At 41.8% G+C, this 26,526-nt stretch overlaps 1 protein-coding gene across 1 annotated transcript in view; it reads left to right on the top strand.

The window, feature by feature from the left end:
- COL12A1 (collagen type XII alpha 1 chain) overlaps nt 1-26,526 on the top strand; it is a 384,763-nt gene that overhangs the window by 260,393 nt on the left and 97,844 nt on the right. Inside the window, 11 exon segments of the mRNA XM_030199047.1 lie at nt 428-557; nt 2,994-3,136; nt 5,094-5,223; nt 6,994-7,113; nt 8,195-8,341; nt 11,808-11,924; nt 19,071-19,217; nt 19,566-19,640; nt 20,724-20,863; nt 23,655-23,778; nt 23,973-24,116. Of these exon segments, the coding sequence (XP_030054907.1) occupies nt 428-557; nt 2,994-3,136; nt 5,094-5,223; nt 6,994-7,113; nt 8,195-8,341; nt 11,808-11,924; nt 19,071-19,217; nt 19,566-19,640; nt 20,724-20,863; nt 23,655-23,778; nt 23,973-24,116 (1,417 nt within the window).

The following is a 26,526-nucleotide window of genomic DNA, read 5'->3' as shown; positions in this document are numbered from 1 at the left end:
AGAAAAATAATTTTAGCTAAGCAAATAGCCATTTAAAGGAACACATTTTTATGGTCACGGGCCTACAGAAGGAACTAATCTAATTTAACTTCAGCCTCATCTTTTGAATAAATTGTTTATTCACAGGAGAAATTGTATAAAAAAGAGAAAAAGTTTCGAGAAGAGGGTTCTTGTCTTTTAGATTGTAAGCTCTTTGAGCAGGGACTGTCCTTCTATGTTTAAATTGTACAGCGCTGCGTAACCCTAGTAGCGCTTTAGAAATGTTAGTTAGTAGTAGTAGTAGTAATTTCATAGTAGCAACCCTGCATGGGACAACATGTGCAGTATGTGTCCTTCCTCCCAGGAACAAGAATAATAACGATTACAAGTGTTATGGTTACCTTTCACAGCTGATAAATTAACTCTAAACATTGTATCACCTACCCAGATTGTAGTGCCAGGAACCACCCGCGATATTCTACTTGAACGCCTGACAGCAGATACTTCCTACAGTGTGAATGTTGTGCCTCTCTATGCAGATGGAGAAGGAAATCCAAATGAAGGAGAAGGGACAACGTGTAAGATATGTTTTTTTCTAGTTTGACGTTTCTCAGAATATCACAAAAGGGATGGATTAGTTCTTCTATGAAGAAAAGGGCTTTTCATCTTGGAGAAGAAACAATTGGGAGTGATGTGATGGGCAGGATCTGTAAAATCATGAGTGGGATGGAACAGGTAAATAGGAAAGGAGTTGACCCTTTTAAATCGTATTAAGACAAGGGGACATGGCCAAGGCAGCATAGCTGGATTTAAAAGAACTTTAGATGTTTCTATTGGAAAATCCATCAAACGTTGAGTCAGGATGACTTAGGAGTAAGCCATAAGGATTTACTGTTTGGGATCCTGCAGGGTACTTGTGACTATGCTGTCTTTCTATTGGAGACTCAATGGACTTTTGGTCTGACCCAACATGGCTCATCCTATGTTCTTATGCTCTGTGTATAAGACAGGACATTTTCCATTTAAAAACTTTTGTTTAATTATAAAATGTCAAAGAACATTCAAAACAGTTATCAACAATGAAATGTAAAATACAGAAAAAGGCATAACGCAATTCTAGTACAAAATGAAAAAAAAAAACCCCACCCAAATAAATCAATAAAGATGAAATGATAATAAAATAAAAAAATAAAAAAATCTTTAATGTTTTGCTTTCCTAGTAAAATCATCCAAAGCAGTGATGAAAACAGAAGTGCAGTTGGTACAACATTAAAACATATCTTAAATATATAAATATTTCCAAAGTTACCTACCTCAGGTTAAAGGCCATTTTATGGTCCAGTTAGGTGCTCAAGGAATGTCATCATTTATGTGTCATCTTTTTGAATTACCTCCAGTATATGCCTCTGAGGAGGAACTTGGCATATTGAAATCAGAAACTCTGATTTGCTGATTTTCATTGAAAATTTCATTATCTCACTAATATCTGAAATAAACAGGAAGACAATTTTATAACTGCTATATAATAATTGAAAATAAGGAGAAGATCTATATTAGAAATAGTGATATCTAGAGTTGAGCATTTCCTGTTCGTAGTATCTTGGGGGCCCTTTTACTAAGCTGCTGTAAAAAGTAGCCTGTGCTAATTTTGGTGTGAGAAATTGGTGTGCACTGGGCCATTTTTTACCGGGCGGGAAAAAGGCCCTTTTTAAAATGAGATAATAAATGGCTGCGCACTAATATTAAAATTAGCACGCATCTATTTACTGCCTGAACCCTTAGTGCTGCCTATTTAGAAAGTGGTAAGGGCTGACGTGCTACTCTTGCAGTAATCAGGCAGTGAGCGGCAATGTGGCTGTGCTGCCAATGACCATCAGGAATGCCCTTGCAGTAGAAAATAGAAAATTATTATTATTATTATTTTAAATATCTTTATTGATGCGTGGAGACAAGTACAGTGGTTCACTTACAAAACATTTCCAATCCTTGCGACACAACATAGCAGTGTGCATTGCAGAAATACAACTGTGGTTACACTAGCCTCCACATCTGTTTTCATTTCTCCCCCCTTTTCCCCCTCCCCTTCCAAACTAAGAACATAGTAAACTAAACCCCCCCCCCCCCCCACAGAAAGGCCTACGCACAATGATGGCCTATGCAGAATGTAGAAAAAAGATGCAGGAAATATTGGACACAAGGGCGCTCTACAATATTAAGTTGTATAAATATAGGTTGCATCAACGGGGAAACAAAACGGGCAAGCATCTTGCGTCTCTAGTAAAACAGAGATCTGCAAAGAGTTATATTAGTAAAATCAGGGATGAGAGGGGCGTTGTCAGAGCTGGTCTAAAAGATATTCAGGGTGAGTTTGTACACTTTTATTCATCCCTCTATAAAGAGGGCTCCTTCTCTGAGGCTAAATGCAAAGAATTCTTTGAGAAAATTATTTTCTACTGCGGGGAAACTGCACGCTGGAACTTCAGAACTCCTGCCAGTGCTACCCCGGCGGTAGGGTCGATTTGGCACGCAATACCCATGCGGTAGCCCTATGCAGCTTAGTAAAAGGCTCCTAGGTGAGTCAAACACTTGTGGCTTGGTCTCATGCTCTGAACATCTAATTATAAAACTCATGGGAAGGTAATGCATTCAAGATAATTGCATACAGAACCATTAGATTCAGACTTGCAACATATGAAGCAGGATTTCCCAAGCCAGGTGATTTATCGGGATATCCATAATAAATATGCATGGGATGTATTTGCAGATTTATTTTATGTACATACTTTGTTACCATATCGGCATCATAAAGTAGGTAGTTGAAAATAAAAAGCACCAGACACAGATCTCAAAATGCAGCTATGTATTTTATTGACTTGCACCGCGAGTTATCCAAATTGCTTTGCATTCAGAGTTAAAATATTCACATTGTCTAAATTGGTTTTCAAGGACTGATTCATTGTTTAGCAACACAGGCATTGATCGCAAGCTAATTGTTTTGGCTGCTCCTCTTTCAGTGCCGCGAAGTGGACCAAGGAACATGAAAGTTTTTGGAGAAACAACAAACAGCCTATCAGTGTCCTGGGATCATGCTGATGGAGAAGTCTACCAGTACAAAATTATTTATTCTCCAACTGTTGGGGATCCTATTGATGAATATGTAAGTCATATCACTGAAGAAAACATTACCCATCTATACAATGAAAAGCAAACCACCTGATTTTTGTCATACTGCGTTTGAGAGCTTTCGGATGAAGTATTGTTTTCTATATTTGAAAATTGTTCATCTCAAATCCAAGCAATTTATTGTTCTTTTTTTGAGCTAACACTTTACAGTTGAAGTCTGTAATTACAGAATTTTCACATAGACACATATGAAGTCAAGTCCAGTTATTCAGTTTGTTAGCTATAACATCAACATTAATCAATATAGTTTCTAGAAGACAGGGCCGCCGAGAGACTGGGCCGGGCCCGGGACAAGGCTGCCCCCGGGCCCGCCCCCTGGGCCCCGCCCCCACTGCCACCCCACCCCCCAGTTGTCGCCACCCCCCCTGAGGGGGACCCAGCACCACAGTCCCACCTGCCTCCGCCTCCGCCACCGGGCCGGGCCCCTTCCACCTGAACCTCCGCCAGCAGACATGCTGTCTTCTGACTCCGGCGTGCGTGGCCCACACAGACGCGCTCCTCTCAGTTGATCTTCACTGTACTCTGCAGGGCTTCTGTGCGTCTGACGTCCTGAGGATGTCAGACACACAGAAGCCATGCAGAGTACAGCGAAGATCAGCTGAGAGGAGCGCGTCTGTGTGGGCCGCGCACGCCGGAGTCAGAAGACAGCACTTCTGCTGGCGGGGGTTCGGGTGGAAGGGGCCCGGTGGTGGTGGCAGATGGGACTGTGGCGCCGGGACCCCCTTGGAGGCCCGGGCCCCGGGAATTTTGTCCCCCCTGTCCCCCCCTCTCGGCGGCCCTGCTAGAAGATTGCAAAGAAAATAGATGTAGATTCTGAGCTGGGTCAAGGGACTGTGGTACTCAAAACCAACTTTTGCATTGGTGCTCTCCTCTTATGTCAGTACCCTCCCCAGCCATGATTGGGTATCTCCATTTTTCTCTTGTCTCTTCTCACCCTGATATACCTGCAGGTAAAGTGGGGGTGGGGTGTTGAGAGATCGGGAGGATACTGGACTTCAGGCAAGGAGGTGGGGAGAGAGGGAGAGATATCGGGTCATGGGGTCTTGAAGGAACAGTGATTTTGGCAATGTGAATATTGCCACTAACCAGACAAGTACTGATTTCTCCCACACTCCACCCATACTCTGCCCACAGACACTAACTGGACAGTGCGGGTGCGCTTAGTGGTGATATTCAGTGACACTGTCTGGTTAAGTGCTGCTGAAAATCAGTGTTTAGGCTTACACAAGCGGCTCCTGCCTAGTTAAATAGCTTTAAATATCAGGCTGAGACAGAAGTTATCTGAAGAGTGTCAAAATTGAGCTGCTGTCTGGATAATCTGAATACATTTGTTAGGCCTGCAAAAAAAAAAAAAAAAAGCAGGCCTAACTTAAAGGCTGAGATTGTGCCTTGCTGCATTGAACTGGTGCTATTGTTATTCATACTGCATTGCTGATTATGTGGATAAAGTAAAACATCACTTCAGGTGTGTTACTTTATATGGCCTCTCCAGCCGCTAATTATCAGGCATACAATATTTATATCAATATAAAATCTTTGTTGGTAGCAGTGGTGTAGCCAGAAACAAATTTCTGGGTGGGTTCAGGGGTGGAATACGTCAGCACATGCATTTCCTCTCTATCCCTACTCCCCTCCCCACCAGACATAAATGAACTGAGCATGTACAAGAAATGAGCATGTCATGAGAATACAATCATTGGTGGCTGGGAAAATGGCCGTTGTCTACCACAGTGTTCAGAAGGCCTGGTGGTTCGCAGAGAATATCTTCAGCTGGTGAGGCTTAGGGATTCCTGCTAGCTATAAAGATGATAAGTACCATTGGCCTAAGCCCAAAGTGGTTCTGCCTCTGCCCACCCATGACTACACCACAATTTGATTGGTGATCTACCCTATTTTCCAGGATATGAAGTGTCCTCTTTTTCATTTTCTAGACATCAGTACCAGGCAGAAGAAACAATGTGATACTGCAACCACTCCTCTCTGACACGCCCTACAAAATTACTGTCGTGGCTGTATATGCAGATGGTGATGGTGGACAACTGACAGGAAATGGAAGAACAGGTAATTTAATGCTAAAATTTATTATTGAACATTTGTTTGGTTTTGATACAGGATAATCCTGCTACATGTGTCCAGCTTTCCCTACATATGTACACAGCTGTGGAACGCATTACCGTTTAACCTAAAACAATTTACGAACTAATCAATTTTCGTAAATCTCTGAAGATCTATTTCTTCAACAAGGCATACCACAACGGTCAAGAACTGTAAATGCAACGCATCATCACTTTACCTTAAATGCTGAACTGTTTCTTCCTATATCTGTTTAATTAATTCTATTATGTCATCCTTGATCTTTATGAAACACCGATTGTTATCTTCTACTCTGGAATGGCGAAAGTCATAACGGAGCATTGTAAGCCACATTGAGCCTGCAAATAGGTGGGAAAATGTGGGATACAAATGCAATAAATAAATATAAATAAATATTTCCTATTGCTTCACCCTCCCTCTTTAGGATTGTTCTGGGACACATTTGTGAAAGGATTTAAACAGCTAAAAGCAATTAATGTTTTTAATTCTTAACCACTTCTCTAAAACAAATGCATTTCTTGTAGACTCTTGTTTGTTTTGTTTTGTCTTGACCAAATCGTAAGCTCCATAGAGTAGGGTCTGTTTCTTAGTAGTAGAAATAATAACACTAGAAAAAAGGTCAGAAAAAGAAAGCACTGATGCTCTGCCAGAAGCTCACTGAGTAACCCATGTGGGGGTGGAAGTTGATAGAAACTGCTTTAGGAATGTGCATTCATTTTTAACCTGAAATGACAGGAAACTCCTTACAATTCAGAGCTCCTTTTACAAAGCTGTGCTACTGATTAGTGCCTGACTAAGGGGTTCTTTTGCTAGGGTCCTTTTACTAAGGTGCACCCAAAAGTGTCCTGCACTGGTGTAGGTGCGTGTTTTCGATGCGCACTGGTCCATTTTGCTGAGCGCGCCTGGATAAAAAAAAGGGATTTTTTTATGGTGCCGGAAAATGCACTTGCGGAAAAATGAAAAGCAGCGCGTGTCCATTTTTGGCTGAGACCTTAACGCCACTCATTGACTTAGCGGTAAGGTCTCTTGCGCTAACCGGGCGGTAAGTGTCCATCGCATGCCTATTGCCAATTACCGCCGGGTAAGTGCTCCGCGGTAGAAAATAGAAAATATTTTCTACTCTGTGTTTTGGGCACGCGCCAAAATTGGAATTACCGCCTGGGGCATGCAGTAGCTGGGCGGTAGTGCCAATTTGACGCATGTTGGATGCATGTGGGCACCTACACGCCTTAGTAAAAGGGCTCCTAAATGTGAAGAAGCCCATTATATTACCGTGGGCTTCTTCACATTCAGCGCGTCGCTAATAGTTGCACAGCTTTGTAGAAGGAGCCCATAAATGACATGAGAAACTAATCAAAATAAAACATTTTGGCCAACATCCTCCGGATTCTATATATGGAGCCTAGAGTTTGTGTGGAGATATGCGTATAATAGATGTAACAAGGTAATCAGCGTTTTTAACAACACTTGAGCAATAATGAGCACTAATTGACAATAATTACAATTTATGCATGGAAATCGCTAAGCGTATTCTATAAAGAACTGTGCACAGATGTGTATGTGTACACACCATTATGCTAAACATGTGTGTGCATTATCAGTGCATAAATTTTAGTGCCTATCAGCTTAAACTTCACCCTTGAAAAAATTGAAATCATATGGATCGACCTGTTTGATAATTCCAAAAATGGTTTAATAATAACAGTGACAATAATAATTACTGTTCCTTATTTTTAGTTGGGCTACTCGCTCCTCAGAACCTGCGTGTTTCAGATGAATGGTACACTCGATTCAAGGTCTCCTGGGATCCCGCAGCATCTCCTGTTCTTGGGTATAAACTTGTGTATCTACCTGCAGGTAAGAGAATATGACTTTTTAGGGGCCAGGGTTAGAAAAGGATGCAGAACTGATGCCAATAAATTCTGTGCCTTCTGCAATAGTTAACATCTATTTCATTAGAAGATAAAATTCTTCTCTGCAGCCATCCATTTTATTTTCCACGTGCTTTTATGCTGTGTACTAGGTCAGAGCTTCCCAAACCTGTCCACAGCAAGCCTGAGATAAATTTGTATACTGCCCAGGCAGATCTATCTCATGCCTATTTATTGTGGACTTCCAGAAACCCCACTGGTTGTGAGACCCCAGGATAATTTTAAGAAACCCTGTGCTAGTTATTGGTGGAACAGTTTAGTAGAGGGGAGAGGGTAACCATGGTAGGATTTGTTTAAGATATAAAGGCTGTTCCAATATATTCCCAACCCAGTCATCAGGGCATACCTAGTCCCATCAGGTTTTCAGAATATCCACAATGAGAATACATGAGATAGATTGAATGCAAATCTACCTCATGAATATTCATTGTGGATGTCTTGAAAACCCAATGGGACTAGGTGTGCCCCGAGGACCAGGTTGGGAATGACTGATGTATATTCTACTTTTCCACCATTTCTGTCAGTAAATGTTTATGCAGCTTTTACTAGGACCACATCATGTTTTTGAAGATGTTCTCCTCTGAGTTCTTACTTCAGTAGCCTAGTGGTTAGTGCAGTGGACTTTGATCCTGGGGAGCTGAGTTCAATTCCCACTGCAGCTCCTTGTGACTCTGGGCAAGTCACTTAACCCTCCATTGCCCCTGGTACAAAATAAGTACCTGAATATATGTAAACCACTTTGAATGTAGTTGCAACAAAAACTCAGAGAGGCAGTATATCAAGTCCCATTTCCCTTTCCCTTACATATAGGGAAGACCAAAGTCTTACTTTCACAGGGTTAGGTTTTGAATCACAGAGAGCTGAACTCTGTTGTATTCTGTTTCTGTTATATTGTTTTAAGTATGTTGAAGGATGGTTTTTTAGTCCTCTAACTGGTAAAAGAATAAATTGTGGTGTTGTGATGAAGGTTTCAAATGATAACACGGTCTGACTTTCTTTCACTAAAGATGGTGGTAATCCCATGGAGGTGTTTGTTGGAGATGTGACCACGTATACGTTGCAGAATCTGTTTCCAGGAACCACGTATGATGTGAAAGTATTTGCTCAGTATGATACAGGAATGAGTGGACCCCTGAATGGCGAAGGCACAACATGTAAGTTAAATCCATCAGTATTTGAATGAGAGCAAAATTTATTTACAGGATTTCTAGAAAGGCTCTTGGTTTTCTTTCCCTCTCTCTTTCTTTCTCCGATTTCATCTGTGTTTATTTTCTTTGAAAACTTGCCCTCCATCCTCACCTGAAAAGGATTGTGCATGAATGCAACTCAAGCAAAAAAGACTGGAAAGAGTGTATCTGAGCCAACACAGTCATACATAAAAGTATAAAAAACAAATTTCTAGCAAAACCCAAGGTAGAAAAATGCAGTTTCAGAGCATGGAATATAAATACTCTAAGAGTGGAGTTTCAAATAAAGTTTAGTGATGATTGCGTATCTGAAACATTGCACCTAATTTATGTAGTATTTTTCAGTTGACTCGGGATGGCAGAAAAGCCTTCATAAATCAAACCCTTTATCGTTAATGTGCCAGATAAAAGAGAAGAGCTAAAATAGCTGTAGAAAACTTACAGTACAAGAACTGAATGGGAGGCTTTGAAAATACATTAGCAAAATACATTAGCAGAGATAACTGGCGAAATGTATCAAAATCAAACACAATAACTATAGAGCATAGTCTCTAATTTAAAAGATCTCCAAGTGGTAATGGCAGCATTTACATGTATAGATTGCATAAAATGTACATGACAATTTCAGAAAGCTGACATTTACATGTGGAAATCACCAGAACACCAAGGGCCCAATATTTAGTCCGCGCCAGTAAGCGGTTTATAAGCCGGTCACAGCTGCGGAGTGAAATAAACCTGGATATGCTGGTGCATGTACGCAGAGCCGCCAAGGGAGGGGGGGCAAAATGCCTCCGGCTTGACCTCCAGGGGGGGCCCCAGCACTAAGGTCTGTCTCTCTCCTGCTCCTGTTGGGGCCCGGATGATTGCTTTAATGAGATTATCCTGCCCTGGCACACAGGAGCAGGACAGAGACAGACCACGGTACTGGGTCAGCCTTGGAAGCTGGGGAGGAGCAGACGCACTGACGCAGGAAAGTAGGAAGCTGGGGGTTGGTGGTGGTCTGAGTGAGTGAGGGATGGTGGTGGCAGGTGCATGCAGAGTGTGTGTGTGTGTGTGTGTGGGGCAACCGCGTCCAGAGTGGGGGGGGGGGGGGCGCGTTTGCAGCAGCCCTGCCCCAGGCCCGGCTCTGTCTCTAGGCCCTGCACATATGGCTTCTGGATGGAATATCCGGATATCTGAGGTCACCTGACAGTTATTCAGGCACCAGTCAATATTCAGACCAGTGCCGGTTATCTCTACAGATAAAGTTAGGGCAGCTTTTTTTTACTGTCCTAAGTTTATTGGCTTACCTCTCCAGTTAGCAGACTGAATATCAGTGCTAACAAGCAAAATCACAGCACTGCCCAAACACTGACCCGAACCGCCCCTAACCTAGGCTGGTTAGAGAATGGGCAGTTAGAGCTGGTATTCAATGAGTCAAGTGCTGCTGCGTATTGGTGGCTGGCCATCTGAACAGGGTTTAATGGACATAAGCCTTTCCTGTGAGATTAAACCCCTTTTAATATCAGACCCAGACTGTAGCAGGGTGGTTAAAGCATGACTTGGGCATGCCAAAAATACACATGTGTATTCCCATAGGGAATATAAGTCTATGTTATCAAATTTCCTTGTTGAGTTTTGCACCAGCTCAGAGGCCAGCACAGATTTTTTTAAGTGCTCATTTTGCCTAGGGCTTTACATGACTGATTAAGGGAGCAATTTGTAATCCCACATTTGTGTCTGCCTAAAAGAAAATTGTCCTTACTACCTAATTAGCATCTAGGTTTGTAAAATAGTTCCGGCTACTCATGTAAGTATTGGCAGTTATACATAAAAGTTATAAAATTGCTACTTCCACGTGTAAGTATTGGGTTTTTTCCACATGGAAAATGCTGAGGTGATGACATTTTTATAATATAAAATATTTGCTATTATTATAGTTGTCTTGATACTTGGTGGCTTTCAATATGTTTTAAAAAAAATGGCTGCTCCTGTTGTATATGCCAGCAAATTCATGTGCACTTTTGCACTTCCTTATATGTCTTTTGTAAAAATCTGCTAGAATAGTTCTCATCTATGTAAAATTGAGCACATAGCTTTCAATGCTCTGAGATCTAGGTTTATTACAATAATGACAGGGCCTATTAATGGCCCTGGATTTATCATTTTGATGCAATGATATCCAGGCAATATTCAGCTATCTGACCCAGAACTGGATATTCAGCATTGGCTCCTACCCAGATATCTGCACAAAATCTGTGTCTTTCATAGCTGCTGGAAGCTATCTGGGTGTGGTGATATTTTGTGACAGTGCCTTGGCTGTTTGTATGGTCCTACTCAGTGGCGGCCCTACCGTTAGGCCAACTGAGGTGGGGGCCTCAGGCAGAGCTCTCCCCTTCCCTCCTCAAACCTCTTCCAAAAGGCGATAGTGGCAGCAGCAGCGATTCCCATAGGCTGTCCTTCCACTGGCACTGGCCTCTTCTCCCTACTGTGGCCCACCTCTTGACATAACTTCTTGTTTAAGTAGGAGCAGGACTCAGTAGAATGAAGAGGCCGGTGCCGGCGGCAACGTGGCAGGGCAGCTTATGGAACTCGCTGCTGCTGCCACCTTTTATAAAAGTATGAAATAAGGTAAATGCAGGTAAGAGGGTTGAGGAAGGAAGGAGGAAGATTCCAGACTAGGTGGGGGCAGGGATAGGGGTGAAATCTCATCCTTGCCTTGGGCGACAGATTACCGTGGGCTGCCCCTAGTCCTGCTTGCCCAGATAGTTATCTAGGTAGAACATTGAATATTGGTAGAGAGCGCTGCGTTGGTCAGAGCAGATATTCAACAGCACTCTCCGGCTCACACAGTGTGGTTTATTCCTGCTCGGTTAAAGCACACTGAATATTGGCCCATATATTAGCTAATTATTTTAATTCTTCTGCTTTATGGGCTCTCTTCACAAAGGTGAGTTAATTGTTAACATGCTAAAACATAGAAAAATAGGACATGATGGCAGATAAATACTATATGGCCTATCGAGTCTGTCCATCCATATTTCTGGCTCAGCTTTATAGTCCCTTTGACTTTAACAGAAATCATGTGTTCCCCATGCTTTGTTGGATTTTGATATTGTCTCTGTGCCTGTTGGATAAATGTGTTATGCTGTCAGCAACCTGATTTGTTGATGTTTGTGAGTCTAGTAACGATATTGATAACGTTGACAATGGTGCACACGAAACTTGTGATGGCACAAGTGAGAAATGGCAGGTATGAAACTTCTGTTCACATGGTATAATCTATGATAACAGGAATGAGACTTTTGATGGTTTGGATGACAGCACAGATGAGACTTACGATGACTTGATTGAGTTCTATGTATTTATTCCTGACTGACGTGGGTGAACATATAGCTAGCACACCTGAAAGTTTCAATTTCCAGCTTGTTCAATTGTTCTCTCAATTTTACAGTGTACTTGAATGTTACCGATCTAACTACTTATCAAGTTGGATGGGACACTTTCTGTGCTCGATGGACCCCTCATAGGTCAGCAACATCCTACAGATTAAAGTTAAATCCAGTTGATGGTAAATATCTATACTTTTCTTGTGGTTCTTTTATACACTGTTCCTTATAAACTGTCAAGGAGTATTTGGGTGACAAAATTGATTCCATATGTCAAAATACAGTATTGTATATACTAGAAATTGAAAATCAACCCAGGGCCAGGGTACTTTTTTCAAATGACATCTTTCATTTTCATACAAATCCCATGGCAGAAGCAAATAGCACTGAACCATGGCAGCTTTGTTCACAAGAATGAGATCAGTGTTCTGCTGTGTGTGTTGAATTTCATGCACTATTTGCAATATTCCATGTGTTATTGTTCTACCAGGATTTGTATGTTAATGAGTCTAGTAGAAAGACAGCACAGAAACATTGGCTTCAGAGCTTTTTGTAACAGCTTTTACTCCTCCTCAAAAGGCCTTAAGTTTAAGTTTCGCTACTCACTAATAGCTAATGAGCTGCATTGTATAATTTTGCATTACAGCATTTCACTAAATATGAATCTGAATAACATTTTCCATGTAGAAAATTACACACAAAAAAGTTTACTCTTTCCAAAGGAGAAACATTTTACAAATGATGCTTTGCTTACTAAGGGGCAGGGGCGGACTGACAATGGTCAGGGCCCCCGGGCAGTAAAGGTTATTGGGGCACCCCGGCCACTGCCCGCCGCCCCCCTCCCACACACTACAGCCCTCCACTACTGCAGCTGCCACCCCCTCTCACACACAACAGACTCCTGAGCCAAAGTGGGCCCTCCCCAGTCCTATCTTGAAGAGCCCTGGTGGTCTAGTGGCTTCTTTGGGGTCAGGAAACAACCCCACTCTTTCCTAACCGCTATCGCTACTGGGCCCGGCGCTGCCTTGTTTTCAAAATGACTGCCGAGGCAGAGTAGTGGCAGTGGGTCAGGAAAGAGTGGGATTCATTCCTGCCCTTGCAGAGGCCACTAGACCACCAGGGGCCTTTCAAGATAGGACCGGGAAAGGGCTGTAAAGTGTGGTGGCGGTGACGGTGACGGTGGGCAACCGGGCAGAGTCTCTGGGCCCCCTAGAGCCTCTGGGCCCTCGGGCACTGGTCAGTCTGTCCCTGCTAAGGGGTCCTTTTACCAAGCTACGATAAGCACTAGTGCTTGCTTACTGCAGCTTAAAAGGGCTTACTGCGGGGCATGCTGAGGCATCCCGCGTTAAGTTCTGGGTTAGTGCGTGCACATGCTAAAAATGATTTTGATTTTTACTGTGGAGGAAACATGTTTGAGGGTGGAGAGTGGGCATTTCTGCAGTGATCAGCACAGCTATATAGCCACATGTTAATTGATTAGCACGTGATTAGCGCGTGAGCTCTTACTGCCTACAAATTAGCTCACATGCTAATCTTTTTTGATGGCCACACGTTCTAGAGCTTTTATTAGTGTTGTGGTGAATAAATCTTAATAAGGACTTCTTTGTGTGATCTGTTCCTTTTTTTTAACCAAAATAATAAAGGGGATGGAATTCCTTCCATATGAGGAAAGGCGAAAGAGGTTAGGTCTCTTCAGCATGGGAAAGAAATGGCTCAGGGGGATATAATTGTGGTCTATAAAATCCTGAGTGGTGTAGAATGGGCAAAAGTGTATTGATTTTTCACTCTTTCAAAAATTACAAAGACCAGGGGACACTCAATGAAGTAGTATGGTTGGGAGGCGGGGATAGTGCTGGGCAGAGTTGTACGGTCTGTGTCCAGAAAAAGACAGGTACAAATCAAGGTAAGGAATACACAAAAAAGTGGCACATTTCTTGGGCAGACTGGATGGACCGTGCAGGTCTTTTTCTGCCGTCATCTACTTATAAAACAGATAGGGGGGGAAATATTTTTTCACCGAAAGAATAGTTAAACTCTGGAACTTGCTGCCGGAGGATATGGTAACAGTGGTTAGCGTATCTGGGTTTAAAAAAGGTTTGAATAAGTTCCTGGAGGAAAAGTCCATAGTCTGTTATTGTGACAGACATGGGGAAGCCACTGCTTGCCCTGGGATTGGTAGCATGGAATATTGCTACTAATTGGGTTTCTGCCAGGTTCTTGTGACCTGGATTGGCCACTGTTAGAAGCAGGATACTGGGCTAGATGGACCATTGGTTTGACCCACTATGGCTATTTTTATGTTCTTATGTATACCATATTGGATCTTGTGAATCGCTTACCTTCCTGTTTTTTTTGAATAATGTATGCAATTATACATGTAGGAGTCCTGGAGGAAGTGAATAGAGAAGGGGTGGAATTGGCACTTATAATTAAAAATACAAACATAAGCACCTTTTCTTTCCAGCATATACCTGCATACAATTACTCCATAATGTTTACTTTCCCTGGGGTAATTTTGTAAAGTTACATAAGTGTCCTGTTATCAAATTACCTCCTCTAATGGCAAACAATGCATATTACTAAAAATAAAATGCACTTCTTGCTTTTATGTACAGAAGCTGCCATTTATAAGTTATTTTCTCAGCACATTTCCTTTAGTGTATGAAGATGACTGGAATACAGATCATTGGAAAAGCAGAGTTTTAATGTACAATTTTTGGATATAGTCATAAGTTTGAGGAAGCACAAAAAATATTTGGACAGATATGTGATCTAACTTTGCATGTCTGCTAAACTGATAGCCCTACGTAGCCAACAGTACCTCTCTGTTAAGATAATCAAGTCGTGAAGAGTCTGGCAACTCAAACCTTTAAGCAGCCTTCTATCTGCTGAAGTGTTCAGACATGTTTTGAAGAAGGCTAATGCACAAGAAATGGAACTTTTCCAAATCAAAGGAAGCCGTAGATCTAAAGGACATCATATGAAGCGTCAAGGAGGTAGGCTCAGGAAGGGTGGTGGATGCCTGCAATGCCCTCCCGGAGGAGGTGGTGGAGAGGAAAATGGTGATGTAATTTAAACAGGAGTGAGATATCCTCAGAGGATTCCAGAATGCCATGAGGATGAAAACCAAGCATTGCATGCTTCATCTTAAAACAGCAGTGAAATGATTTTTTTCTCAGAAGGAATGGTGGGTGAGGTAGCACAAAGTAGCTGTTACAACCCTAGAATCCTTATTGCACAAATAGGATGAGCCATTTTAATCTTTACCTGCCATCCTGTAGTCTGTACTGTACTGTAAATTTGAAACCAAGACTAGCTGGCTAGAAGAAATCTGCATTCTAAGGTCTAAGTCTGTGAAGGTAAAACATTGTTGGACAGTGCTGTTTTTTTTTTTTTTTTAATTAGTGGATGTCACTGAATATATTCACTTTTCCTTCACAATCTGGTTTTGCTACATTTTATGGGGTGGTGTGTGTGTGTGGAGGTGGGGGGGGGGGGGGTACATACACGCTTATCTGCCTTTAAAAAAATAGCCCCACCCCCCAAAATGCAACACTAAAAAAGGCAATAGTGAAAGCAGTTGCTTTAGTGCAAATACCATACGTATTCCACACAGGGTTTGCACCAATGATTAAGGCACAAGTACATGTGAACTTTCACTTTGATTATTGGCTGCTTTTTCTGCATAAAACAATACACAGAAGGGGTAATTCTATAAAGGGTGCTAAAAAGTAGGCACCCCTAATCTGTGCGCTAAGATAGTATTTTGGGAGCCCAGATCCTGATATAGAATAGAGACCACATTTGCATTTGGGTGCCAACACTTCCATCATGTAAAAGGCAGGTGTAAATATTAGCACCTAGGCACAAAACAAGCAGTATTCTATAAGTTTGGCAACTAAGGGCTAGATTCTATATTTGGTACCTGAAAAATCCATGTGGTAAAAGAAATATGTCTAGGCATATTCTCTAAAGTACACCTAAATTTTATAGAATTAGCTTAAATTTCCGTTCGGTATATAGAATAGGCTGAGCGCCTCTCCATGCGACCAGATTTGATCATGTCCATTTAGACCATGATTTACTTGGCATAAATCCTGACTCCTAAATTAGGCTCAGAATGGATACAGTGGAGTAATTGTGTGCAGGTATATACTGGAAAGAACAGGCGCAGAAATTAAGGCAAAATGTGTAGAATTTGGGGTAAGCGTTCAAATATTTGAAAGGTATTAATCCGCAAATGAACCTTTTCCGTAGATGGGAAGGCAGTAGAACTAGAGGACATGAATTGAGGTTAAAAGGGGGCAGACTCAGGAGTAATGTCAGGAAGTATTTTTTCACAGAGCGGGTGGCGGATATGTGGAGATGAAAATGGTAATGGAATTCAAACATGCATGGGGTAAACACAAAGGAATCCTGTTTTGAAGGAATGGATCCGTGGAATCTTAGCGGAGATTAGGTGACGACTCCGGTAATGGAGAAACAAAACCAGTGCTGGGCAGACTTCTACGGTCTACGCCCTGATCATGAATGAATAGATATGGATGGGCTGGAGTGTAAATTTTAAGGGGCTTCGACATTAGCTTCAGAACTTAGTGCCCTGAGAATGGCAAGGATAAATCAAACTCAGGTATACAAGTGTGTGATCCGCCCAAATAGGTATTCAGTAAATGACACCTAAAATTTGGTGTTGAGATGATCTGTGCTGTTAGTAATTTGCAAAGGGCGCTCTGCGAGGAACAATCTTTACAGAATACTAGCTTAGCGCACATCTCACGCCTAACTTTGGGCATGAGTAGTTACACCTGCTGGTGACTGACTGATGACAGTTGGGCACATAAATGACAGTATTCTATAACATCGGTATAAATTCTGAGAATGCGGCTGATCTGCTCCTGCCATGCCCAAGCCCCCTTTACAGTTGTGCACCATAAAATGTAGGCACACATGATATACAATAGGGCAGATCCACACATAACTCCCAATGCATGCCAATTGACACCAATTATTGATTGTTAATTCTTGATTAACAAATTAGTTTACATGTGGATCAGGGCTGCCGAGAGACATAGCTGGGCCTGGGGCAGAACCGGACTGCCATAAGCCGCCCCCCCCCCCACTTGCACCACCGCTCCTGCCCACCCACCCCTTACCATTCTGCCTTTGCATCCAAGGCACTATGCAATCATCCAGGTCCTGACTCACGGCACAGACAGGAGCAGAAGATACTTGCCAGTGCTGGTGCTGGGCCCTCCCATTGGAGGCTATGCCTTGGTAGTTTTGCCCCCCTGCCCCCCCCCTTCGGTGGCCCTGATGTGGATAAGTGACCTGTGCCCCAGTTTGCACACCCAACTTTGGGAAACCTATACAGAATTCGGAGGGATCCGCCCAGGACCTGCCCACATGCACATCCCCTTTGCAGTTATGTGCTAACCCATGGATTCTATATATGACACTCACAGTTGCGCATGCAACTTCTGGTGTCTTTCTGAGATGCACACGCAAATAAATTGGATAGTGAACTCTGAATCATCAATCATTGGGTGCTAACAACCAATGATTGATGTTAATTGGCACTCATTAAAATTTGCACACACCTATTCTATAGAGCACAGTGTCTATCTCCTATGGCATGTATCTCAAAGGGGGCATGTCAGGGGCATTCCAAAAAGTTGTGCGCAGAATTACACAATACTGCCTAATAGCACCTAACTTTGATGTTGACATTTACACCAGGTTTCATAAGGTGTAAGTCCGGTGCCCAACATTTAGTCACAGGATCTGCGCTAAATAAGGAATGCGCCTTTTATAGAATGGAAATTAGCGCTTAATTTTCTCGGTACAATTTATTGAATTTCCTCCTAAAGCATTTAGGTGCTAACATAGAATAATGCCTAAGTGTAGTTACTACTACTACTACTACTTGACATTTCTAAAGCACTACCAGGGTTACGCAGCGCTGTACAATTTAACATAGAAGGACAGTCCCTGCTCAAGGAGCTTACAATCTAAAAGACAATCTAAAAGACAGGTGTACAATCTAAAAACAAGTATAGAGTATAGAGTCCATCTGATAGGGAATACTATAATTCACAAAAGGTTAGGTGCCGAAAGCAGCATTGAAGAGGTGAGTTTTAAGCAGAGATTTGAAAATGGGTAGGGAGGGGGCTTGGCGTAGGGGTTAAGGAAGATTGTTCCAGGCAAAGGGTGAGGCAAGGCAGAATGAGCGGAGCCTGGAGTTGGCAGTGGTGGAGAAGGGAACTGAGAGGAGGGATTTGTCCTGTGAGCGGAGGTTACGGGTGGGAACATAGGGGGAGATGAGGGAGGAGAGGTAGTGAGGAGCCGCAGACCGGGTGCATCTGTAGGTAAGGAGGAGAATCTTGAATTGTATGCGTTATCTGATCGGAAGCCAGTGAAGTGACTTGAGGAGAGGGGTGATGTGAGTATATCGGTTCTGGCGGAATATTAGAATATTATTAGTTAGATGCCTAGCTGCCATTTATGAACATAAGCGTTGCCACACTGGGACAGACCGAAAGTCCATCAAGCCCAGCATCCTGTTTCCAACAGTGGCCAATCCAGGTTACAAGTACATGGCAAGATCCCAGAACAGCAAAACAGATTTTATGTTGCATATCCTCAACTATGCAGTTCCCAAGTCCATCTTAATAATGGCTTATGGACTTTTCTTTTAGGAAATTATCCAAACATTTTTAAAACCCTGCTAAGCTAACTGCTCTTACTACATTCTCTGGCAACAAATTCCAGAGTCCAATTACTTGCTGAACGATGAAATATTTTCTCCAATTCATTTAAAATTTACTACTTAGTAGCACCTTTGCATGCCCCCTAGACCTAGTATTTTTGGAAAACATAAACAAGTGATTCACATCTACCTGTTCCACTCCACCTGTTTGGGCACCTGACTTCCATTTGAGCACCTAACTTGTGGCACACTATATAGAATTAGCAGGAAAATTTTGAAAATACAAAAGTACACATGTTGCCTCTCCTTATGTAACCATACCCATGGAAACACCTCCATACAGGTAGGATACCTTTATTGGCATCATCATCTTATTTATTTATTTATGACATCTATACCCCACATTTTCCGGTACAAATTTGAGTTCAATGTGCCTAACAAGCCACAAGAAGACAGTAAATATGAATAAGAGCATAATCCCACACATATCAACAAAGGAAAGAATCATAAATACATATCCAATGGGGGAAGGGGGGGGGGGGGAATTAAATTTCAGCTTCAATATGTCTTTTTTATTTCCTGTGAATGGGCATTAGATTACTTTGTTCCTTTGCCTTTACAGGATCTCGTGGTCAAGAAGTTACAATACCTTCATCAGAAACCAATTATTGTTTCAACGGCCTCTCGCCAGATACAGAGTACAATGTTGTTGTCTATGTTCAGACACCTAATCTGGAGGGTCGTGGAGTCACAAAGAAAGAACGTACTTGTAAGTGGGAAGGAATTGAGCTATTAGCATCTGGATCACACTATTACTGTACAACATATCGTATTTCAATTATTAACCTACATCTGCTTGTGTAACTCTCTAATGTTTAGTTTTAACATGCAATAACTGTAGCCTGAGTAATTAGTGGTAAAACTTATGATATGTCTTTTACAAATATTTCTCTTTCAAATGATATTGTTTTTGTGGGCTGACAGATTGCTAGGCACAAATTGGTTAAATCCGTGGTTATTTTTCTTTCTTCAGTCATTTTATGCATTTTAGAATATGTGCTGTTGCTTTTGTGTGAATTATGACTGGAATTTTAATCTTTTTATATTTTTATGTTAGTGATTAAACCAACAGAATCACCAACTGAACCTCCTGCACCTCCTCCACCTCCTACAATTCCCCCTGCTCGTGAAGGTTAGTAGAATACCAGACATTGATTTCCATTTACACACATCTTGGTGTCATAGCATTGTCCTCACCCTCATACTCCTGGTATCCCAGGTAGGCTGTGTGCAGGGCTGGTGTTATTCATGCTGGGACTCAGTGCAGAAATAAGGGAGGTGGCCCCAAACTTGCCTGCAGGCTGTGTCTTCTTCTGCTTTGGGCAGACTTGGGGGCCCCTGTGGCATGGGGGCTCAGGGCAGTTGCCCTGGTTATGCTCCCTAGCACTGGCTTTGGCTGTGCTTCTGCTTTGCACTGTGTTAATCTGATCTTTATGGATATAGAGAATGGGGAAGGGAGGAACAAGCTCGTACAGGGAGAGGGGTGAGACAAGAGGGAATATAGCCCAGTTTAAAAAGGTACCAGCAGAATGATAACCATTCTAGTGCCAGACACGGTACCAGTCCAGAGGTCTTGGTCATCACAATGTAAGTGGGGATGAGCATCTTAGGCTTATTGGTGGTGCATCATAGAGTATGTAAAACCAGAGTGTTGCTATCTTTGTATGTGGCAGAGTCTCAGAGGTCATTTTGAAGACCAAAGAGGATCTATCAGCTTTGAGCACAGAGTGTAAAAGAACTCTGGGGGGTTCTCCCTAGTAATATTATAAAGAATGAATGCTGAGGAATGACTAGACCTGTCTTGCAGCTTATCATCAATCAGGTCTCAAACAGCTAGCTAGTTAGGAAATCAGCCAACAGCTGGGTGAAGATCTGGGCTGTGAGGCTGGTTGGATCCCTGCCCCAGCATCCCTGCCCTGGTGGTCAAACATTGCAAAATATTAATATTAATAATATTAATAATGCTGTTGGCTGGCCGTAGGCTCTTAACCATGAAGTCAAAGTAATGATTGTGCATAAGTTGTGATGAATGTAAATTATAATTCTTTGTTTTAATATAATAAGGAGATGGCTTCCTTTATTCCAAAAAACATTTGTCAAGAAGTGAATTGCAGATAGAAAAAAGGTGGAAGGTGGGAGGGGAGGGACGGTTTTACGAGGCTTTGGCTATTGTTCTTAGGTACCTCAGGTTCATTGAGCACCTTCCATTTTTCAGTGTGCAAAGGAGCCAAAGCAGACATTGTGTTCCTTATCGACGCCTCCTGGAGTATTGGTGATGAAAGCTTCAACAAAGTGCGCCAGTTTGTGTTCAATACTATTGGAGCTTTTGATGTAATCAATCCCAGTGGAGTTCAGGTATGCCAATCTTTGTTCCATGTTTTAAAAAATGTTATAGATATTTACAGTGAGTGCTAAAATTTCAAATATCAACAAATAGACAAAATAGAGTCTTAAGGGAGAAAATAATTGATTTCCTTGTGAAAGCACATGATATAATATCATGGATCAGGCATCATCTAAATGCAATTGCTTCAGAATTCATAACAATTGTATTTCATACCTTTATGTTGCTACCAAAGCTTACATTTTTAAAAAGTTCTTTTTACAAGAATAGCTGTTTGTTAGTAAGACTTCTGACAAAGGTCAAGCAGATGATGTAGAAGATTCAGCAACGTTCTCTTTAAGGTGCACCTGGAGTCTTACTACTACTACTACATATCATTTCTGTAGCGCTACTGGATGTACGCAGCGTTGTATGCTGAACATGTAAGAGATGGTTCCTGCTGTTCAGAACTTACAATCTAATTAAGATAGACAAACAGGAGAAATAAGGGATAAGGGAATTACTTAAGATGGGAATTATAAAACAGATATCGGTACTGAACAAGTGAATAGAAGTTAGGAGTTAAAAGCAGCTTCAAAAAAGTGGGGTTTTAGCCTAGATTTGAAGATGGCCAAAGGAGCCTAGATTTGAAGATGGCCAACGCTAGAGCTTGACATACTGATTCAGAAAGTCTATTCCAGGCGTATGGGGCTACTTTTTGGCTCACATACGTGACCAAAGCGGCACCTAATTATAGAATTGTCCTTAAAGGACTAGATTCTATATATGGTGCCTGAAAAATCGGCACCAAAAATATTTCCATCTAGACGTGTTCTGTAAACTGTGCTAGATTTACGTACGGTTTATAGAATATGTGTAGCTGGTTTATAGAATATGCCTAGTGGCCAAGCCTGCGCCTAACTCTAGGTACATCCATTTATGCCAAATAAAACTTGGTGCAAATACCAGCACATAAGATAGTCGCAGAGCAGGTGTATTCTATAACAGTTCGCATAGATGTTTGGAACACCCACGGTCTACCTATTCCATGCCCCACCCATTCCACGCCCATAACCACACCCTTTTTGCTAGCATGCATTAGAATTAACATGCACCGCTTTACAGAATACACCTAGCAAGTTGTGCAAGTAAATTTTAATTGATTCCAATTAGTATGAAAAATTGCTTGTTAAGTGGCAATTATCAGCTCTTAGGAGCCCACTAGGGACAGAGAAAGTAGCTGTATATAATATGTAAACTGCTTTGGTTGTACTACAGGAAGGCAGTATATCAAGAATCTAAGAAACCTAGTGGTCCTTTTACTAATGTTCGCTATTTTATTTATTTATTGCATTTGTACCCCGCGCTTTCCCACATAATGCAGGCTCAATGCGGCTTACATAGTAAATTGAAATACAAAGTCAAATAATAGAAATTTCAAAACTTTATAGTAGAGCTTGATAGTGTATGATAAGTTGAGCTTGATAATGTATGATTAGGATAAGAGAGGGTAGACAGGATAGGATAGTATAATTTGGGAGAAAAGGGGTAAGGAGGGATAAAAAAAAGGGGGGGATGGAGAAGAGAAGGATGGGATGAGTAGAGGGGGAATGGGGAGGTGGGGTAAATAAAACCAATGATGAGGTCGTCATCTAAGTCAGAACAGAATTGGGAGTGGAGGTTGGTGAGATTAGGTTGGAACATTAGGATAGGCTTGCTTAAAGAGATGAGCTTTCAGCATTTTTTCTAAAGGGCAAGTAGTCATTAATTAATCGGATTGGTCTGGGTAGAGCATTCCAAAGCTGGCTGCCCAAAAAGGAGAAACTGGATGCGTAGTAGGTCTCGTATTTGATTCCTCTACAATTGGGAAGGTGTAGGTTGAGATAAAATTCCTATAGATGTCTTATCATTTAGCGCATGCTAAATCTGTTAGCGTACCTTAGTACAAGGACCCCATTAACAGGAGCCTAAACTTAGCTTTATTTGAATACCATGCTCACTGTATATGGTGTGCAAATTTCCACGTGCAAAATTGCGCGCTGTCCTGGGATATGCACGCAACTAAATTGGCTAGTGAGTCAATTGGAGCCAATAATTGGGTGCTAACAACCAATGATTGGTATTAGTTGGCAATAATTTGGATTTGTGCACACATTTTGCTAGGCGCCGTTCTATAAAGATCCACGGTCAAATCTTATAGTGTGCAACTCAAAAATAGGCTTGGCCATGGCAGGGCATGGGAGGTGCAAGGGCTTTCACTAAAGATGCATGCAGAATAACATGATTTGCACCTAAATTATGTGCCAGGATTTACACCAGGTTTTAGTTGGTGTAAATTTTTGCTTCCAAAGTTTGGCACGTTAATCGGCTCTAAGAGCTATTCTATAAATGGCCCCCAACTTGGAGCTATAAAGACAAAAAATCCTTTGCAATCTTCTTAAAGAGAGAAACAAAGATGAATGAACCATTAGTATAATCCTAATTTAAAGAAATGAAACCTCAACTGCCCAGAGAGGTCAGCCAACACTATCCATCTCCAACTGGCTTCCTATCATTGGTTTCTAACAAATTATACTCAGATAAGTGCCTCATTTTTGTTTACCTTTGCTTTCCAAATTGATTTTCTTACTACCCAACTCAGAGCACCATTTAGAGAATAACATTCTGTGCAGATATTTTTTGGCACAATTTTTTCAGTGTCATTTATTATGTGCTAGTATTCTTGGACATGAGTAGTTGGTTGTAGCATCATTCATATTGGATTGAAAATCCCAATAATGAATTAGACGTACCAGATTAATGCGGAGATGTTTCTCTTTTCAGGTCTCGTTTGTACAGTTCAGTGATGAAGCGCAGTCTGAATTCAAACTGAATACTTATGCTGACAAAGCGCTGGCCCTGGGAGCAATTCAGAATATTCGTTACAGAGGAGGAAACACAAAAACAGGTCTCTTCTTCACTATAAGCGTTTACCATGCATGAAACTGCTAATTAGAAATAGAAATTGCATTCAGAAATTGTTTTCTGGATCATGTAAGACCCTTTTCATCCTCATAGGGAAAGGATGGTATTTTGGATGGAAAATGATCACACAACTCTGAAATTCTCCTGTTTAAGCTTTTCTTGCACATTAATTTGCAGGGAAAGCCCTGAAGTACATCCGGGAGAAAGTCTTGACCCATGAGAATGGCATGAGGAGGAATGTTCCCAAGGTGCTGGTTGTTGTAACAGATGGACGGTCACAGGATGAGGTGAAGAAAGCGGCACTGGACATACAGCAATATGGTGAGCATCAGGGGTGGTGGGATAGTCAATTTTAATTGTCTTTACTTTCATTATGAGATTCATCCACCTTTATTAGTTTATATCAATGACTTAATGTGAGGGTCGCAAATACCTGGCATAATCCCAGAGTAGTAAGATTCCATACTACCGATTCCAGGGATAAGCAGTGGCTTTCCCCACATCTATCCCAATAGCAGACTATGGACTTTTCCTCCAGGAACTTGGGCAGACCTTTAAAAAAACAAAACAAAACCCAAATACACTAACTGCTTTAACCACATCCTCTAGCAATGAGTTTCAGAACTTAACTATTTGCTGAAGGGGTCTTTTACTAAGCCACAGAAGTGTGCCCCCAAGTCTGCCCAAAGCAGAAGAAGACACAGCCTGCAGGCAAGTTTTTAGCTTGCAGTAGAAATCAGCTGGTGGTAAACGCTGAGACACTCACAGGAATATAATGGACATCTCAGCAGTGGCATACCAAGGGGGGGGCGGTGGGGGCGGTCCGCCCCGGGTGCACGCCGCTGGGAGGATGCCGTGCACCTGTTGGCTGAGTCCGCTCGTTCCCTCCCTGCTGCTCCCTCTGCGCGGAACAGGTTACTTCCTGTTCCGGGGCAGAGGGAGCAGCAGGGAACGAGTGAACTCAGAGCCGACAGGTGCGCGGCACCCCCCCAGCAGGTAAAAATGCACCCGGGGGGGGGGGGCACACTGCACCCGGGGGGGGGGCGCATCGGCGATCTGCCCTGGGTGTCAGCCTGCCTAGGAACGCCACTGCATCTCAGCGTTTACCACCAGCTGATATCTGCTGCAAGCTAAAAACACTACCACAGGCTTAATAAAAGACCCCCTGAGAAAAATATTTTCTCCTATTTGTTTTCAAAGTATTACCATGTAACTTCATAGCATGTCCCCTAGTCCATGTGCTTTTTGAAAGAGTAAATAATTGATTCACATTTTTCTACTCCACTCCACACATGTAGACCTGTATCATATCCCCCCTCAGCAGTTTCATTTCCAAGCTGAAGAGTCCTAATCTTTTCTTACCTCATATGAGAGGAGTTCCATCGGCTTAATCATTTTAGTCACCCTAGTGATATCAGACCTTGCATACATCAACATTGAGTTTTGAACACTTGGCCTCTTCTTTGTCATATTACTAAGCTTTGTAAAGACCCCATAGCCATCCAGGTGAGGTTGTTGTAAAAATAATTACATAAGTAAATACATACCTGCACAAAATAATTGCAGCCTCCGCTTGTTCAATGAACATTTTGGTTTATCTATAGTTCTTCCTTGCAGGCCATCCCTACCTTCTTGGAAGTCAATGCTGTTACTATTATTGATTATTTATTCAGTTTATAAGCTGCCTTTTCAGAGTACAGTTTAGAAAAAATGGAAATAAAACATAATTAATTATACAAAAATATAAAATGCACAACATAAAATCAAGCCAATAACTATCTAGCATAGAAATTCTGCAATATGAAAAACTGAATAATATGTTAAATTAAAAAAAAAGCCTAGTATCTGAAATAATCTCTAAGGAGCCTTTTTACTAAAGCTTAGTGCAGACTAATAGACATTAGCACATGTTAAATGCCATTTGTCCTATTTTATACCAATGGGCCATGTGGCACTTAGCATATGCTAATGTCCGTTAGTGCACTAAGGGCCTCTTTTATCAAGCCGAGCTAGCGGTTCCTCAGTGGCAAGGCCGACGGGCTTTGTTGGCATTACCGCACCGGGAGCCACTTGTGCAGCTTGATAAAAGAGGCCATAAGCTTTAGTAAAAGGGTCTGTAAGCTATAAACATGGGGTCTCAAAGGCAGTGATAAGCCATTAGTCTTTGGTTAGATGAATGCATCTTAAGGATACCATTTTGTCTTCCCATAATGGCTCCATCTTACTAGGGTTTCATTGCAGTTTGTTGGATTTCATCCAGTCCACCATTGTTACGAACATTGAGTTAAGGTTTCTACAGGTGAAGCTGGTGGCAAATTTGTATATCACAAAGCTTTTCCTAGAGGCTGCAAATAAATGTTAGAAATAAGAGAAAGTATGGAGCTCTGTGAGATTCCAAATACTGTACAAATGGACAAGACTGGGAATAACAATCTGCCCAAATTATTCTCTGCATTCCAGGAATGAGCAAAATTACTCTAAAGACACACCATCAACTCCTATGCTTGGTAACTGATTCAATAAAATAAGATAAATTGACAGTCTGAAAGGTCACAGAAAGAGCTAATAAAACTAAAATGAAGACATACCTTTGTCTGAGTTCTGACACAGGTTATCTAGGCCAAGAGTTCAAGTTTGATACTGTGCCCAGACTTACTGCCTGACCGGAATGGATCCAAGTAATTTCCTGTATCAAATGAAGATTGAATTTGCTGAAAACTAAAACTCCTTC

The sequence above is a fragment of the Microcaecilia unicolor genome, chromosome 3 (assembly GCF_901765095.1).
Source record: "Microcaecilia unicolor chromosome 3, aMicUni1.1, whole genome shotgun sequence".
Classification (NCBI taxonomy): domain Eukaryota; kingdom Metazoa; phylum Chordata; class Amphibia; order Gymnophiona; family Siphonopidae; genus Microcaecilia; species Microcaecilia unicolor.
This window is presented reverse-complemented; position numbering and strand designations above follow the sequence as displayed.